General features: G+C 53.5%; 7 protein-coding genes across 7 annotated transcripts; 2 read left to right on the forward strand and 5 right to left on the reverse strand.

The window, feature by feature from the left end:
- Window positions 1-25: 25 nt before the first annotated feature.
- Window positions 26-2262, reverse strand: QC762_302120 (uncharacterized protein; the record flags this gene model as incomplete). The annotated part of the gene is made up of 2 exons (XM_062888505.1): window positions 26-1870; window positions 1927-2262. The coding sequence occupies 2 exons, from the start codon at window positions 2260-2262 to the stop codon at window positions 26-28; spliced, it is 2181 nt and encodes a 726-aa protein (XP_062744371.1).
- QC762_302130 (uncharacterized protein) lies at window positions 2165-3456 on the forward strand (the record flags this gene model as incomplete). Its single annotated transcript, XM_062888506.1, has 3 exons — window positions 2165-2884; window positions 2943-3287; window positions 3355-3456. The coding sequence occupies exons 1-3, from the start codon at window positions 2261-2263 to the stop codon at window positions 3454-3456; spliced, it is 1071 nt and encodes a 356-aa protein (XP_062744372.1). The 5' UTR covers window positions 2165-2260.
- Window positions 3457-3903: 447 nt separating this feature from the next.
- On the forward strand, window positions 3904-5105 carry QC762_302140 (uncharacterized protein; the record flags this gene model as incomplete). Its single annotated transcript, XM_062888507.1, has 3 exons — window positions 3904-4116; window positions 4178-4581; window positions 4646-5105. The coding sequence occupies 3 exons, from the start codon at window positions 3904-3906 to the stop codon at window positions 4881-4883; spliced, it is 855 nt and encodes a 284-aa protein (XP_062744373.1). The 3' UTR covers window positions 4884-5105.
- A 3-nt stretch (window positions 5106-5108) lies between these two features.
- Window positions 5109-6992, reverse strand: QC762_302150 (uncharacterized protein; the record flags this gene model as incomplete). The annotated part of the gene is made up of 1 exon (XM_062888508.1): window positions 5109-6992. The coding sequence occupies one exon, from the start codon at window positions 6990-6992 to the stop codon at window positions 5109-5111; it is 1884 nt and encodes a 627-aa protein (XP_062744374.1).
- A 744-nt stretch (window positions 6993-7736) lies between these two features.
- On the reverse strand, window positions 7737-9833 carry QC762_302160 (uncharacterized protein; the record flags this gene model as incomplete). Its single annotated transcript, XM_062888509.1, has 1 exon — window positions 7737-9833. The coding sequence occupies one exon, from the start codon at window positions 9831-9833 to the stop codon at window positions 7737-7739; it is 2097 nt and encodes a 698-aa protein (XP_062744375.1).
- A 229-nt stretch (window positions 9834-10062) lies between these two features.
- QC762_302170 (uncharacterized protein) lies at window positions 10063-12860 on the reverse strand. The gene is given in 5 exon segments (XM_062888510.1): window positions 10063-11202; window positions 11221-11986; window positions 12044-12169; window positions 12222-12428; window positions 12586-12860. The coding sequence occupies 5 exon segments, from the start codon at window positions 12638-12640 to the stop codon at window positions 10869-10871; spliced, it is 1488 nt and encodes a 495-aa protein (XP_062744376.1). The 5' UTR covers window positions 12641-12860; the 3' UTR covers window positions 10063-10868.
- A 377-nt stretch (window positions 12861-13237) lies between these two features.
- On the reverse strand, window positions 13238-14835 carry QC762_302180 (uncharacterized protein; the record flags this gene model as incomplete). Its single annotated transcript, XM_062888511.1, has 2 exons — window positions 13238-14233; window positions 14287-14835. The coding sequence occupies 2 exons, from the start codon at window positions 14833-14835 to the stop codon at window positions 13238-13240; spliced, it is 1545 nt and encodes a 514-aa protein (XP_062744377.1).
- Window positions 14836-15574: the final 739 nt, after the last annotated feature.

Below are 15574 nucleotides of genomic sequence, written 5' to 3' on the forward strand. Positions count from 1 at the left end.
TCATCATGTGCCATCACGATCATCATCAATCCACCAATGCCGGCTGTTCGGACCTCCCTGCTTGACCCCCCTTCTCACGTCGATAGTAGTGGATATGCCGCTCGTCATGCTGATTGCCTCGGCGACGCTTGCGAAGGATGGCCGCAACAAACGCCCCGATCACACTGAGTAGCGTCAACACCAGAGAATACAACCCAATCAAGAAGCCAAGGATCTCCGAAGTCTCGCGAAGAGGCGGCCGAGCAAAATCCAACGGCATGTTGTTGTTGGGGCCTTGCCTGTTGATGGTCAGCTCGGCACAGACGATCGTGACCAACAACAGCACAGCTAGCAAAACGGCCCAGGGGATATTCCACAGGGTGAACTGAATTGGCGAGGTTGTTCTGCTTTGGTATCGATGTCTGATTGTTCGGGACTGAGTCTGGTGAATGCAGGAAAGGATCTCCTGCGTGTGTCGACCACGAGCTTTGCAAGAGTAGCCTGGTGAGCTCCGGACATCATAGACGTACTCCCCTTGACCTGATTCGACTGACTTCTTGCCCTTCCTCTTCCTCTCCTTCTGGCGTAGACCAAGTGCAGCGGGGCCAAAAAAGCTGACAAACAAGATAAACAGGGCAACGGCCGTGGTGATGACAGCGACGATGCAAACTCCGACGGTCCAGACCCGAAGAAAGGTGGCAAACCCTGCATCTGCGAAAGGCTTCTTCGACGCCAGGACAAAGTAAACGGTTGGAACATTGTCACAGGCGCCACCTTGCTTGTTGCCATTGCGGAGAAGTGGCCAGTTCAGTGCCGCCGTCCCAAACATGTACATCGACCAGATCAAGAGCCCAATGGCAGCCGTCAGCTGGTCTTTGTAACTGGTTGTCAGCAAGAAATGCCGGAAGGCATTCTTGGGTCGTCGTGCTCGGCGCTTGATGACGAGTTCTTCAGACGCAATGAGGGCAACCTCATGCTCAGCGGCTCGGGCTTCGGCCACGGAGTGGTGGGAATGGACCAATGCCGCAACGTAGAGATCCCGGAGCTTGTCAATATCGGCGCGGGTGGGAGCGGCTGCAATTTCCTCGATCAACTCAGTGTTGTAGACTGTTGTCACGGCCCCTCCGTCGGTGTTGTTCCCCAGCTGAGAGCCGTCCTCGGCCGGGACCTCGATCTGCTCATGCCAGTGGGAGACGTAGTGCTGTACCGCATGAACAAGGGCTTCTTGTGCAGCGTCATGATCTGCGTCTGCTTCCTCCGCCGCCGCATGTAGAGCAAATGCTTTCAAAACATCGGAATAGGCTCGTGCTCGTGCCACATCCAGCTCTGTCACTGCTGACTGTCGACAACGCTGAAGACGCTCTCGATATTCTGTGTCGGTCTTGGCTCCCCGCCTCCCATCAACCACCAATGCCTGTCGGAAGAGAACAGTGAAGACGAAGTAGACTGGATACCAGAGCACGAGCTGGATCAAGATGGCGTAGTCAATGATAATCAAATTGTAGTCCACAACGTTGAGGAACATGGACAGAAAGAGGGACAGGGCCAGAATACCCCATGCGCCGTGCCATAAACGGAATTGCTTGTCAACGCCAAACAGGACGGCAAGAATGGCAGCGATATAAAGCAAGTAGAATCCAGCACGAATTCCCGTGCCGATGAGCATCTGATCACCAAAGATATGACATGGTTGAAAAGAGGTCACCGCACTCAGCTCGTCGGTCCCCACGAAGCCGGTGCTGGTGATGCCCACGAAGTAGCCCATCGAGTGCAAGTGAGTGGCGATGTTGCTGTGGTGCCAGGATGTGTTGATGATAGAGGATGGAGTTTGACTTCCAGGGAAACCCACAGGGAAATGGACGAGGGGCTCCTGAGAGGGGACATGCTCATCTCATGAAGGCTGCCGACTGGCCTGATAGTCATTCACCAACCGGGGGGTCGACACACGCATGTGCGACATCTGCAGCCCAATACGACCCCGGCTCCGAGATGGATGAGGTGGGCTTGCTGTGACGAAGCTGAAGGGCAGACGGCCTCGGGCCCGTGATGGCGGCGCAAGCGGCAGGCGTGAGAGTCGTGATTGGGCAGTCCAGGTTGTAGATGCAGCCCCGCGAGGTTGGGCCAATTGAAGACTTGGCACTCCCTCTCGCCCGATCGGCATTGGGCAGTGTGCCCAACCTCATCCCTTCTGCAGCCACGAACAACACCACACCGCCTTGGACAACTCAGACCCACGACGACTCCAATCAGGAGCTGCCCCTCGTTGGCGGGCTGCAGTCGCATGCAGCGGGGTTCAATATTCGGGGCTTCAACTTCTAGCCCATCAGATGACGCCACGGACTTTTTGACCAAAAGAAAACCTGATGGTTCCTGCCAGGGTCACATCTTGGTTCCCAAAGAACTCTTAGCTCCCATGCTTTATGATGTCGGCGTCTTGTTCCTGAGCAAGCGTGACTCGGATAAGAATGAGGCTCGCTGCCTCTCCTCTCTTGGCAGTGCTTTCGAAATCTGTACCTCCAACATCATTTTGAAAATGTCGACAAAAAGTGTCCTCTTTGCAGGCGTCCAGCTCTTGGTGGTGGTCTGCTCTGCGCAAAAGAACGAGTTCTTCCGGTGGAACACACCGAGGGCAGCTGGCCTGGAAGGACCATCCCTCGATCGTCGTCAGACAACTCCTCCTGGCTATCATCCCGAGTTTGGCTCATGCGGTAGCGGTACAACTTGCGAAAATGCCTGCGGTGCAAACTGGCTGTCGTGCAGGGCGTCGACGGAGCTGTCGTTGTTCTGCTACAACCAAGTGGATCTAGGTCAAAGCTGTTGTGAGAATGGCTCAGGGCGTGCCTGTGACCGTGGATACTATTGCGCATGGAAAGAACTCGGCGGAAGAGTATGGTGCTGTGAAGATGTGAGCTAGCCACTGTTTGTTGGAGATTGCCGAAAGATTGTCTGACACCTGTTACTAGGGCCAAAGTCTGGAAGAATGCGGTGTGGGTGAAGGGACCACGTCTGCACCCCCTTCATCCTCCACGGCAACCCCCTCGGCGGGCCCAAGCGGCTCAACAGACACCACAACCACACCAACGGACACAGAGAGCGACTTTCCTACCGCAACAGACAGTCAGTGTGTCCCCTCCACCGTCACCTCATGGGGAACAACCACCGTGGTCTCAACCTTTGAAGTGACCGTCACTGTTGGGACTGGCGAGTGCAACACGGCATCAACTGTGACTTCCCCCCCAGGCAGCTCATCCTGGACCGACACCACGATAACGAAGCCACCAACATCCCAAACAACTCACAGACCTACGGTATGTATACGTATTAATGCCCTGGTTTGATGCCTTGCCATTCATTCGCTGACTGCTTGGGACTTAGAACTCAACGATGACCTCGCCTATCGTCACCGCAGGCAGCAGTGATTTGAGAGTCAATCTTGGCTCATTGGCACTTTTTGTGCTCGGAGTGATGCTGTACTAAAGTTGAATATGAAAGCTACCTATGTGGGTGCGTGAATATGACTGCAAATGTGTGAAATGACGACATGACGATTGGCTGGCAGCTGAGGTTTATGGTCAGGTTGGATCCTTAGTTGATACCCGGGGGTTGATGGTTAGCTAATACATAATTTTTCTTTTCTCCTTTCCTTTCTGCGCTTATACTTGCCTCTGCTTGGCCTGACGGGTGTTGGGCTATCTGTACCCTGCGATCTCAAACCCGAACGGCCCCTCTGCATCACGGACATTTCGTGCGACCAGTTTGATCATCCCGCATTTTGAATCGGCTAAGAGACGGGAGAGCTTTTGAATGCCCACCATGGATGGATTGCACCTTTCCGCAGTATGTATAAGATGCTCACGCAACTGCGCATCGATGCCAACAAACTTTCTCGGTTCACCAGGTCATTGCATCATTGATTAGTTCAACATGCACAAACACGGAATTCCTCTTCTCTTCGCTTCGCTGGTTACCTCCGTTTCTGCCCAGAGCTGCCGTCTTCAGTTTGATGGCCGCGTTCCGCCAAGCTTCGGTGTCGCTGGTTTCGACACTCCAAATAACTTTTTCAGCGAGACCAATGTGCTCGGAGCTGGGCTCAGCTTCAGCCAGCTCATCCAGCTGCCCGCCATCTCTGCTTCTCTGGTGCGTTCATCCATCCCGAATCTGCTCCTTATGCGTGCGAAAGATACCAACCAGGAAGCAGTTCGACATTGAGACTATTCCCATAGAAGTGACCATCAGTGACGCGTCCATCTTCAACGGCCAGACTGGTTTCCGTCGCGCTGAGCTCCTTCCTGCCAGCAACTCTGGCATCGACGACAGCACCACAGGCATCAAGACCCTCCATTTCAGCATAGGCAAGGACGCACAACGCCCGCTGAATCTGTCTCACGAATATCAGCTGGTGTTTCTTGAAAGCAACGATTTTAGCACCAATCAGTTCGTCTTGAAAACGGGCAGCATTCTGGGTGGTGACACAGCTGTCGACCCTGATACCCTACAGTTCTTTGGAGATGTCAACCAAACCCCATCAAAACTTCTCTTCAGCGTCCCATTTCTGGACGGTGTTTTCCACAACTTTGCTGTTACACTAGACTTTGACGCCCTGTGGGTCTCGCTCTACTATCTAGTCACAAGTCTTTGAGCTTATAACTGACGGACAGAACAACAGCACTACCCAGGTCTTTTTTTCAGCCGGCGGGGATCCCCTTGAGGCCGTGACCCAGGTCATCTCCAACAACGTCAGCGGGCAAGGACAGTTCTACTTTGGCTTGCTCAAAAAGCTGACTGATGCGGTTGGCGATATTACAAGAAACGGGTTTCAAGAAGACGGTATCGACGAGGGCATCATCTTTGACGGCATCTTCCAAGAGGACAGCTCGGCGGGTTGCGTCAGCTTGCGGCCGTGATCACCACTCCCTTCTCCGCGGAATTTTTCAGCCATTTTCAAACGTCATTCACAACCCCCAAGTGCCTTTCTAGACAATTTTTGCACTCCTTTTAGGGGCCTCAAGAGATATTCAACAGTTGGTTATTTCATTTTGGCTTTTCAGAACACATTAGTGGCTCCGAGAGCGCCGTTTTTGTTATCCAGTATGATTGGGGTATCTCTAAATCAAATTGTCGCTAATATGTCACCGTTGACTTTCCCTGTCCGCCTCCTTCTCTTTATCCCTTTGCCGGTCCACAAATGGATTATCAGCAGGCATCTCGTATACGCCCGGTGAGTCCGGTGCCTCGCTGAACTGGGACAGATCCCGCGCCGTCCTCACGGTCCTCACACTTGTTACACTTCTCGAGTCCAGCTCCAGGACTGTGCTATCGCCTATCTCCACAAACGGCTTCTCCGGGTAAGGGCATATTTTTGCTTCAACCTTGTCCCGGATGCCCAATTCACTCACGGACTTCATTTCAGAATCCGACGGCTGCTCCCCCGATAACTGCTGCGCCCCCCTACCCCGTTGTCTCCGCCGCCAGACAAACCAGCCAACAGCCGTGAGTAGACCAACAACCGCTAGGGTCCCAGTGATGATACCTGCCAGAGCTCCCGGGCTGAGAGTGGACTCGGTATCAGGAATCACAAGCTCCGGCCATTGTTTCCGCCAGCTATTGACGAATGCCTTGACGGGCAGACCGGTCATGTTTCGATCTGTGGGCTCCAAGGATCGTGTCACACTTTGTTCCATATCAGGGCCTGGGGCCTGCGCCAGAAACGTGACGTTTGTGTCGTAGTTGACGCCAAAGAAAGCTCCCTGGAGAAAAGCTCGGCCAAGTTCCCAGATGCCGGTGTTGTAGCTGTCGGTGTCGTGGCATGGAAAATAGGGGACCGGCTCGTCGACAATCGGTGCCTCCAGTGTGAGATTGAGCAGTTTGAATGGGATTTTGATGGTGATGTTGGCTGCTGTTGAGTCGAGGAAGGTGAAAGCCATGTAGCCGCCAAAGTTCATCACCGTGTCGTAACGGGGGTCTGTTGTGTCCCAGAGATAATACCCGAGGTCTTCCTTCCATACAACAGGGAGCTTCGTCGCTGCGTTGGCGCACACGGGAGGAGGGAGGTAGATGCCGGGAACTGCTGGGTTGGGAATGGCGATGATGCCGTTTTCTGATGGCTGCATGAATCGCGCGAGACCGACTCTGCTCGCTTCGTCTGGTACTGGGTTGGGCCACACGCTCCCGTCTTCCCTGTCCTTCTCTGTGGCGCCCTCGTATCCGATGCTGACGTCGGTGAGATAGGTGACTGGCAGGCCAGTTGTCTTTGTGAAGACGCCTACGGGACCTATAACTCTGTTTTCTTCGTATCCCCCCAAGATTAGCGAACCCCGCTGCTTCAGTGGTACGCTCGCGATGTGCAGCCCAAACGAGCTGGACGATATGAGACCGGCCTCCTTCATCTGGACCAGAACGCTCGTCCCGCGAAAGTTCAGGTCGCTCGGTCGTCCAAAGCCTAGGACCCCGACGGTCGGCTTAGACGTTCTGTTGTTGGGATAAGTGATGACGGATGAGTCCATCACATAGATCGTGGCCTGGACGTTGGCGTACCCGGGCTCCTCGAATCGCAGGTTGGTAAAGGTCATTGCGTCGACAACCATGAGGCCGGATGTCCTGTGGTTGGAGTTCAGATCTGCGAAGCGGAAAAGGGCCGAGGCGTTGTCTTCGGATGTGCCCTCGGTGATCTTGAGGAATGGTTCGGATGCGTTGCCGGAGCGGGTGATGTTGTACTTGCCACCAGCCTTGGTCGAGTGAAGGGCTACCATCGAGGCCGCCGTAGGCCAGACCGCCACAGTGGGACCCTCGAGAGGCACGAGGTGGGACTTGCGCTCATGGCTCCCGAGCAGGACGCCGACAGCCTGCCATGGTCCATCTGGGCCGTAGGTACCTGAGCCAAAGATGTCGAAGTCGGTGGTGAAAGGCATGGAAAGAAATTTTGCGTCGGCAACGTCTCCCAAGGACAAAGCAATGAGGGTCAACAAGGTCGCTGCCCTCGATCCAGAAGCCGAACCCGCCATCGCTGTTATCATCGCCGTCGTGAGCGCGGTCGCCGCATGAGATGGCGATAGTCGTCCGTGGCACCCCGCAAAAGGAAAGATTACCAAAACGAGCGACTGGGTGGGAATTGGGTGGTCGAGGGAGAGAAACACTCCGTGCGAGCAAGAGACAGACAGTGGGGAGGTCTCACGAGCCAAAGTCGCTTTATGCTTAAATTATTTCCTCGGAGCCTGCGGTGGAGTTCAGGGGCCCCCTAGATGACACTGCGCCGCACATGTGGTGAAAGAGTGGAGACTGCTCCAATGCTGAATAAATACCCTGGAAAATAGTCAACAGGACAACCCTTCCCAGATGGTCATTAGGCATTGAATATGTATGGAAGGCCTATACAGACATCAAGTGGAAGTTCATGACTGTCGCGGGTCGTTTTTATTGTTTTTGAAGGCTTTGATGCTGCATCGCAGTCTCCATGATTATTATGTCCCCAACGAGACGCCGTTGGGACTAGGGGTTCCTAGCTAGCGGGACATCGCAAGATTACATACGACAGCATTACGCTGATTGGAGAGCGTTTTGGAAGGTGGAAAACGCCCAGGACAGGCTGGAACTGTCCCAATCACTTGGATAGGTTGGAGCATGGAGGTTTCTGTCAGCTTTGAGTTGCGTGGGAAGGTGGTATTCAAGATGACAGCGTTCGGTTGGCCGGAAACCTCGCTTCCCCATCATGGATCGGTAATTCGGTGTTCATATTCGTTGGTCTTGAGGCTCAAACTAATCTACAGCAGGGCTTCCATGAGCTCGTCAAACTGCCTGACAGCACCAAGACCCGTAACACAATCGTACCCCTGAACGGCAGGCCACCCATCCTGCGTGCTGCCATCAGGAAACAGGCACCCATAGCTCTCGCCCACCGTCACATCCCTAAGCACTGCCCTCACCTTTGCCGAATACAGCAGAGGGTTCAGCCAGCCGAGACTCTGTTTCCCCGCGCGCATCCTCGCGTCGTTGATCAAAGCCACCATGGCCGCCACGACAGGCGCGCTCGCGCTGGTGCCCAAGACCTCGCTCATTTCTCCACCCATGATGATCTGAAACCCGGACCCGATAGCGCTAATATCCGGCATCGCCCGCCCCGTGCTGTTGAAGAGCCCCACCCGTGAGTCACCGCGACTGACGAACCCGTCGACGTAAGGCTTGACGGCCTCGTCTTGCCAGCTTGGGCGGTCAAAGTAGTTGCTGAACCCCCCGGCGCTGAAGTCCTCTCCCGTAAACGGCGGCGCGACGTTGTCTACCGCCCCGACGGCGGTGACGTAGGGGCAGCTGGCGGGGAAGGTGGGGATGAACATTTTCTTCTGCCCGGACCCGTCGTTCATGACGCAGCGGGTTTGGCCTGTCCCCGCTGCTCCGCCGTCGCCGCTCGCGACAAAGGTCGAGACGCCCCGCGCTGCAAGGGCGGCGAATAAATCGCAGACTCGGAGGGCGTAGGGTCGGGGAACGGAGATCTCGTCGTCGGCGTAGCTGATGCTCAGGACGTGGGGGAGTTCGGCGTCTGGTTTGGCGAGGAGGGCTTCGAGGAACTCGAGGTAGGGCTCGTTGTCTGTTTCTTCGGGGGAGGAGGGGTTGCCGTCACGGTCGAGTTTTGTTCCTCTGCCTCCGGTGACGTAGTAGATGACATTGGTAGGGTACCCGAGCGCCATGGCGTACTCGACATCCAGACTGGCTTCTATTCCGGCGTTGGCGGGGTCGTTTTGGGGGTTTATGCCGCCATTGATGAGCTCGACTGTGAAGTTGTAGGGACCGGTGGGAGTGGCGGACCGGTAGAGGTAGTCGGGTTGGTATTGAGAGAGAAAGTCGGCGACGTCGGCGTGGAGGATCCATTGTTCTAGGAAGCCCGCGACACCAAAGTTTACGGGGGAACGGGGGGAGCTAGCGGGGTTGTAGGGCGGGTAGGTAATGTTGTAGAGCTGCTTAATACAGCGAGGGGAGGTGGCTACAAGGCAAGGGTAGTTGCCTTCGTAGGGCTCTTCCGGATCTGGGAGACCGGTTTCTTGGGAGAGCGCCGAGGTGATGATTGGGATGCCTATGGGCCGGGAGGTGGTGGTTGGTTTCTTGGTAGAGGAGCTTGTCTTTTTGATGGTAGTGGTTGAGGTCCTTCTAGTGGTTGTTGAAGTTAGAACCTTCGGGGTGGTAGGGGATGTCCTCTTTGTGGTGGTCGAGGTTGCTTTCTTGGTCGGGGTTGCTTTTGCGCTTGAAGATGATGCTTTCTTGGTGGTGGTTGGCTTATTGGGAGTTGGCTTTTTGGTCGGACGACCTGCTTTACGCGGGGGCATGAAGTTGGTTATGGGGTGCACAAAGTCGATGTAGGCACGGAGCCAGGATGGGATGCTATACGACAACGCCCTGAGAGCGGTGGTCCTGAGGATATTCTCGTCGTCATCGTCGGAAGAGTAAGTGTAATACTTCAGATCAGCAGAGAACAAGTCCTTGACTTGTTGCGCTGTTGCCTCAAAGGAGAGCAAACTCCCCTGGACGTGGACATTTTTGACTCCTGCGTTGGACCTTAGCCAGGATTTTACTGTTTCGATATTCTTGTTTTTGGGCTGGAGGTAAGTGTGGAGCTGATCTCTTGAAAGGTGGTGGTTGTTACCCCCAAACTGGCGTTGGTGTAGCCTTGCTTTGACATCGGCAAAGCCAGGCTCTTTGAGGGCGATGGTGAGTGTGATTTTATCGGTGGAGATGGCGTTGTGGTCGAATGACCAGCCTGGTGGAATGGATTTGGCTTCGACTTTTTCAAGGATGACGGATGGAGAGGCAATGGTGGGATGGATGAAAGCGGCACCGCTCAGCAGGGTGAAGAGAAGTGAGGGTAGCATCTTGGCTGAGACATGGAAAGAAAAGAGGGAGATGTTAGTTAGACCGGCGTGTCGTTTGACATGACCCCTTGACTCTCAGCGGGGAGAGGAGGCGAGGCAAAGGATGGCCCGGGCAGATAAAAACAGCCGGGAGAAGACAAGATCTTGTAAGTTTTCCACTGCACTTTTCAGTCGACAAACATATCAATCACACCTGTCATGCAAGGTACCGGTGGGTAGCAGTGGATTGATGCATCTTGTATATTACCCATGCCCTGCAGCCACCAAAATAGGAGGGTATCAATCTATGTATCTTGCATTCCCGGAGCATGTGCAACCTCCTCATATTGATCTTTCCCACTCTCGGACACATTATCGAAACTGTCCTTTCCCAGCTCTTCTTGGTCGGCTACTCAATAAATTGCTGGTACTTCGTGTAGCCCCTGTAAACGGTCCGCTTCCGAGCTCCAACGAGGCATCAACCGGCCACTTCAGCCGGTTAATTAGCGGTTGTCCAGACCCGGACCCGGCAAGCTGGATGATTGGCCAATTGATTCCGATGCGAAGGGCAACTCGGTAGGCCAGATATTGGGGATGCCAGATTTATCTTTACGTACCAGCAGATGGAACAAGACGGGTCCATCAGCGTTGTTCCGGGCCTCGTGGGGTTACTAACTCCGAGGATCAGGTGTTCACTTGTATCGTTGGTAGGTCGCAGTTTTCCGGCGATAGAAACGGGTAGCATGGTTGTATTGCCACCTCCAGGATGATGGCTAGACCGCGGGTCACTCCTCCAAAATGGTGGGGAGCCTGTTCTGATCTATTTTAGGAGTCCCGGATGAGGAAGGCTAGGTGTTGAGGCGAGGAGCCGCCGAAAAGCTTTCAGTCCCCATATTGCTTGGACAGCCAGGAGGCAATCCTGGAAGAGAAGACCTGGTTTTCGGATCCCTGGCTGTTCTGGCTGCCGTTACTATTGTCGATGCCCTGGTCTCTGGAATATGGCAGATGAAGGACCGGCAGATTTGGGTGGTGTGAGCTAAGGCTAGGACGACCTCCCTAAACGCCACCTATGCTCTCCTCTCCTTTCCCTTCGGGAAGTCTACCATCTTGACCAGGCTGTTCCGGCGCCATCGCCGACTCGATGTCGATATCTCGGGGCTTGGACTGAATCCCCCACGTCTTGTCAGTGGCTATCTGGTCGCCAACCTTCTTCAACAACACACCCACCGACACAGGGCCAATGATGGTATTGAGCACAATGGCCCAAACGCCAACCACAAACGCCTTGCGCGTTAAGAAAGGCGTCTCGTTGAGGCCGATCTGGATGATCAGCAGCCCGATCTCCCCGCGCGCGACCATGGCCATGCCGAGCAGGGTCGCCGGCGCCCAGCTCGCGCACGCGGCCTTCCCCGCGCTCATCCTCTCGTTCGCAGGCGGTGCTGGCTTGGGAAATCCCACAGCTGAGAACATGTCCCAAGCTGGGACGACCAGACCAACGACCAGCTTGCTCAAGACCATCAGGATGGTGAAAACCACCCCTTTCCAGATCACCTCGCCGGTCCAGAGCTCTCCAAACGGGATCGCGAAGCCGATGCTGGCGAAGAATAAGGGCTGTAGGATGAACTTTTGGGGGCCGCTGAGGTAGTATTCGAATGTGGTCACAAAGGAGGTCGTGTCTGGCTCAGAGGGGGTCTTTTCCTTGCTAGGTATGCTGCTGAGGAATGCGCCGGCGAGAAAGGCTCCAAACAGCATTGATGCGCCTGCAAAAGCGGCTATGGCCAGAAAGGCACACAGAACAACCGTCATCAGGAGAATGTTGGAGGTATGCTTGAACTTTGACAGGGGCTTCTCCAGAAACCGGCGAAACAGAGGACCTACGACAAATTTGGCAACCAGGGGGGTCAAGATTGCGAGCAAGCCACTTGCCAGCACCGGTCGGCCAATGATCCATCCAAGGTTGACATCACCATCTTCTGCTATGCCCCGAAGCTGGTGGATGACGCTCACCAAGACGAGGCCACAAACGTCATCGAGAACCGCGGCGCTTATGAGAACAGTTCCGATGCGAGTTTGAGAGTAGTCAGTAGCGTTGGAGGCACTGTTGATGACAACAAAGGTGGTGCCGAGTGAGGTGGAACAGAGAGCCGTGCCGACGATGAAGGCCTCCAAGGGGGCTGGTGAAGTTAGGTTCGGTGTGTCAAGACTGATGGAACACTTGAAGGGGAACTAACCATGACCGAAACCAGCATACAACAGGGCAAAAGACAAGGCGATGGGGGTAAGAAGTCCAAGGAGAGCGGCGATGGTGCTCAGGATAAAATTTTGTCGTAGCAGATCCAGTCGAATTGTGAGTCCGCCTGTGCACATGTTAGCACTTCTCAGGAGATTTGCAGGGGTAGAAAAACATACCTTCAAAGGTGATCAGCAGCAGACCCACGTATCCCAGGGCCAAAAACGTCTCCCGCCAGTTGATCTCGAGAATATTGGCCAAGGGGACACCGTAGACAAGACCAACGATGATTTGACCAATTAGGCCCGCACGAAATATCTTGTCGGCTAGCCAGTCGGACAGGGCTAGGAAGAGAAAGAAGGAGACGAGGATGAGAATCTCGATGACTGGTACATTTGGTTAGTCACTTCATATGCTTGTTATTCGATGGTGGTCGAAGAGTGAAAGAAAATAAGAAGTTCTTTTCACGTCAAATCTGTCAAGAAATGCGATATACATATCAAATGTGACTAGAAACGCGTTAGACGGATGATGAACACGTACCATGAGGCTCATGATACGCCTGGAAACCTCCATCGGTGCCTCCTTCGGCCGCCATTGCTGCCCTATCTGAGGATCAAGATAAACGTCGAAGTAATATCGAGATGTGTCGGCTTCGATTTGATCAAGTCTTGAAAAAGGAACGAGTCGTGAGAGTTGTGATCGAAAACCTCGGTTCGGTAGTAAAAAGGGGTGAAGTTGAGGCTTGGCAGATCCACTCAAAAGATGGTTGTGTCAAATCGTATATAGGGTCCGAAAAGGTGTCAATTCTGTTGTTGTACGAGGGAGAGTTGCCCGGGTGGCTGGAAAAGGCCGAATCCAGTGGCCCTGGTCCCACTGCCAAGATATTAATTCCTTAACAGTGGGCCTCATTGACTATTCTGACAGGTTCCTTTGACCGTGCCAAGGATTGCTTGGACCCTGGGAATAGTAGTCTACTTAGCACAATAAACAGTAACAATAACGATGCCTGAGTAGCCCTGTGCTAAAGGCCTATTTTAGTAGATGAAGATCACTGACTCATACATTACAATAGTAGATACTCAGCAACCCTTGACTCAGTTGATAGGTCTCGACTTAACGGTGTGGACATCTCTAGCCAACTTTTGACCTTAGTCAACTTATATGTCATCCACTTTAGCCCCTTTTCTTTCTTCTAGTCAGAAAGTGGCAAACACAATTTATCCTCCCCATCCTCCCCCCAAAAAGCATCAGCCGCCCTCTCCCACACCTTCGTCGGCCCAAACACCATCTCTTTCGTGTAGTAATAATGGCAGTAGTTCGTCTCATTGACACCCCCAATGACATCCTCATTCCAACTCAGAAATTGAATCGGAGTCTCCAAATTGTCAAGCGAAACAAAATCATTCTTCCCGTTGATCGACCCTGCCGCCTCACCACCACCGATCCCCGCCAATGACCTCTTCATTGCGTACCCCTCGGCCAGCAGCAGCAAATCCTCGTTTTCGGTCGAGTTGGTTGTGCTGTTTAGCTCCGGCGAGAGGACCAAGACCGCTTTGGCTGCCTCGTGCAAATTGGAAAAGTAGAAGATTTGTGCACCTGGCACACCACTCACGGCCTGCATGGGACCGGTGCTGGTGTTGTTTACTGTTCCAAGAGCAGGATCAGGTCGGCCGCCGACGACAGCGGTCTTAATCTTAATCTTGGCGTTGTTGGTGCCGTTGACGCTGTAGAGGAGCCTTGCTAATGTCGCGCAGGTAGAGCTACAAGCGCCGTCGGTGAGGAGGACAATATTCTCGACTGTGAAGGGGGAGGGAGGGACATTGGCTCTATTACCTGCGCCGGTGATGTTGAAGACATCTTCGGTTTGGTTCCAGGGATGGTACTGGTATGCTGTAAAGGTGTCGTTATCGAGGATTACTGGGCCCAGAAGGGCATCGGAAGCGGTGAGGTTGAGGCCGGTTATAGGGGAGAAAAGATGACCGGGGATGAGCTGTTCAACCATGCTGTTTTCGTGGAGGCTGCTCAGGGCTTTGAAGCGGGCGGTCTCATCAGGGTTGATTTCGTCGAACGTGTTGGCGTCAAAATTTTTGATTTCCACTGCGTCGGCACTCGAGACGTTCGATATTTGGACGACGGACAGGGTTTCACGTATGTTGTTGGCACTGAAGGCTGTTGTGTTGGGGAATAGCTGGAAGATGTGTTAACAAATGAAATGAGAGCGATCATTGCGGGGATACCAACCTGAGCAAAGAGCTCGTAGGCAGCAGCTACAAGGCCACCCCCGTTCTCGCTAACGTCAATGATCAACTTTGTCTTATTCTGCTCTCGGGACTTCGCAAGGAGGTTGGCGATGGTAGCTTGAAAATCCACCAAGTATGCCATAGGATCCATATCAGGCGGGTAGAATTCCGAAAGGGCAAGCACAACTATATCGTCGTATCCCGTCCCGTTCAGAAAGTAGCCGGAAGTTATGTTGGAACCATTGTCTCTAACAGCTGGCCAAGGATAGTTGCTAATTGTTGGGGAGAGAGGCGGCAGGGTATTTGTACTGGACACATCGCCTGCGGAGGTATCGGTCCTGGTCGAAGTTGGAAACTGTGGCGGCACTTCGGTTGTTGCTGGTGGTTCAACACCTATCGAAGCGTCGGGATCACAGAAAAGTGTGTAAAAGCCTTCGCCAGTTCGCACACCAGTGAAGTTTGCTCCCATTCGAACCATGGCAACGGACTCTACCGTGACTTCCTGGCCATTTTCATATGTCAAGGTTAGGTTTTGTCCCTGGTAATCCATCGAGTTTGTAAGAAAAGTGCGATGATGAGGACCGGCGTAAGAGGGCATTCCGGCATTCCACATAGCATCAAGACTTTGGAAGTCTGAAAAACGAAGCTGCTGTTTCATCATAGCATCTACAGCGTCCTTTCCATTGATTTGAACAATCGCCGGTGGGAGTTAGCTTCCAGCCAGCGTCCCGTTTGAGCTAGTGCCAGATAGCTGAGCTAAGTGGGTGTTAGTCTCATACTTCAAGGCATCCATGATGGGCGCGAAATACTCACATAGGTGGTAAAGTTTAGGAGTCGCAGTTCCGTTTACACTGATCGTGACAAGATCCTGCACTAGGGTATTCACAAAGAAGAAACCCCTGAAGACATCGGAAACAAACCTGAAGTGGCAGTCATGGGAAGCACCAATGAGTTCATAGATGGCCATAGCAAAGTCGTATTCGCTGGCATATTTCTCATCCCCAGATACTCTGCTGGCGATCTTGTCTAACCCACCCATGATGTCAACGGCTGCCAGATCGTACGACTCCGGTGGGCTTTTCAGCCAAGGTAGAGTGCTTTGCCATTGCACAAAAGCGCGAAGGCTCTTGATCAACTTCAAAGCTGGGTCAGGTTTGTTGGGCACAGTCATCAAACATGAGATGGCAACTGAAGCCGGCACGGAAGGCGTTGCTACTATGAGTCAGTGTTTGTTTTCTGACGTATATAATTTCATCTGACAACTCACCCATTGGGCTTGCTGAGAGCAG

Source organism: Podospora pseudocomata, chromosome 3, assembly GCF_035222375.1.
Source record: "Podospora pseudocomata strain CBS 415.72m chromosome 3, whole genome shotgun sequence".
NCBI classification, from domain to species: Eukaryota; Fungi; Ascomycota; class Sordariomycetes; order Sordariales; family Podosporaceae; genus Podospora; species Podospora pseudocomata.

What these genes read in the sequence shown, in the direction of transcription:
- QC762_302170 (XM_062888510.1), bottom strand. Translation starts at nt 12,640, where the DNA reads ATGGCGGCCGAAGGAGGCACCGATGGAGGTTTCCAGGCGTATCATGAG. An exon ending in GGCGTATCATGAGCCTCATG is followed by an intron (nt 12,429 to 12,585) that starts GTACGTGTTCAT and finishes CAAATGTACCAG; the next exon opens with TCATCGAGATTCTCATCCTC. An exon ending in GCTGCTGATCACCTTTGAAG is followed by an intron (nt 12,170 to 12,221) that starts GTATGTTTTTCT and finishes ACATGTGCACAG; the next exon opens with GCGGACTCACAATTCGACTG.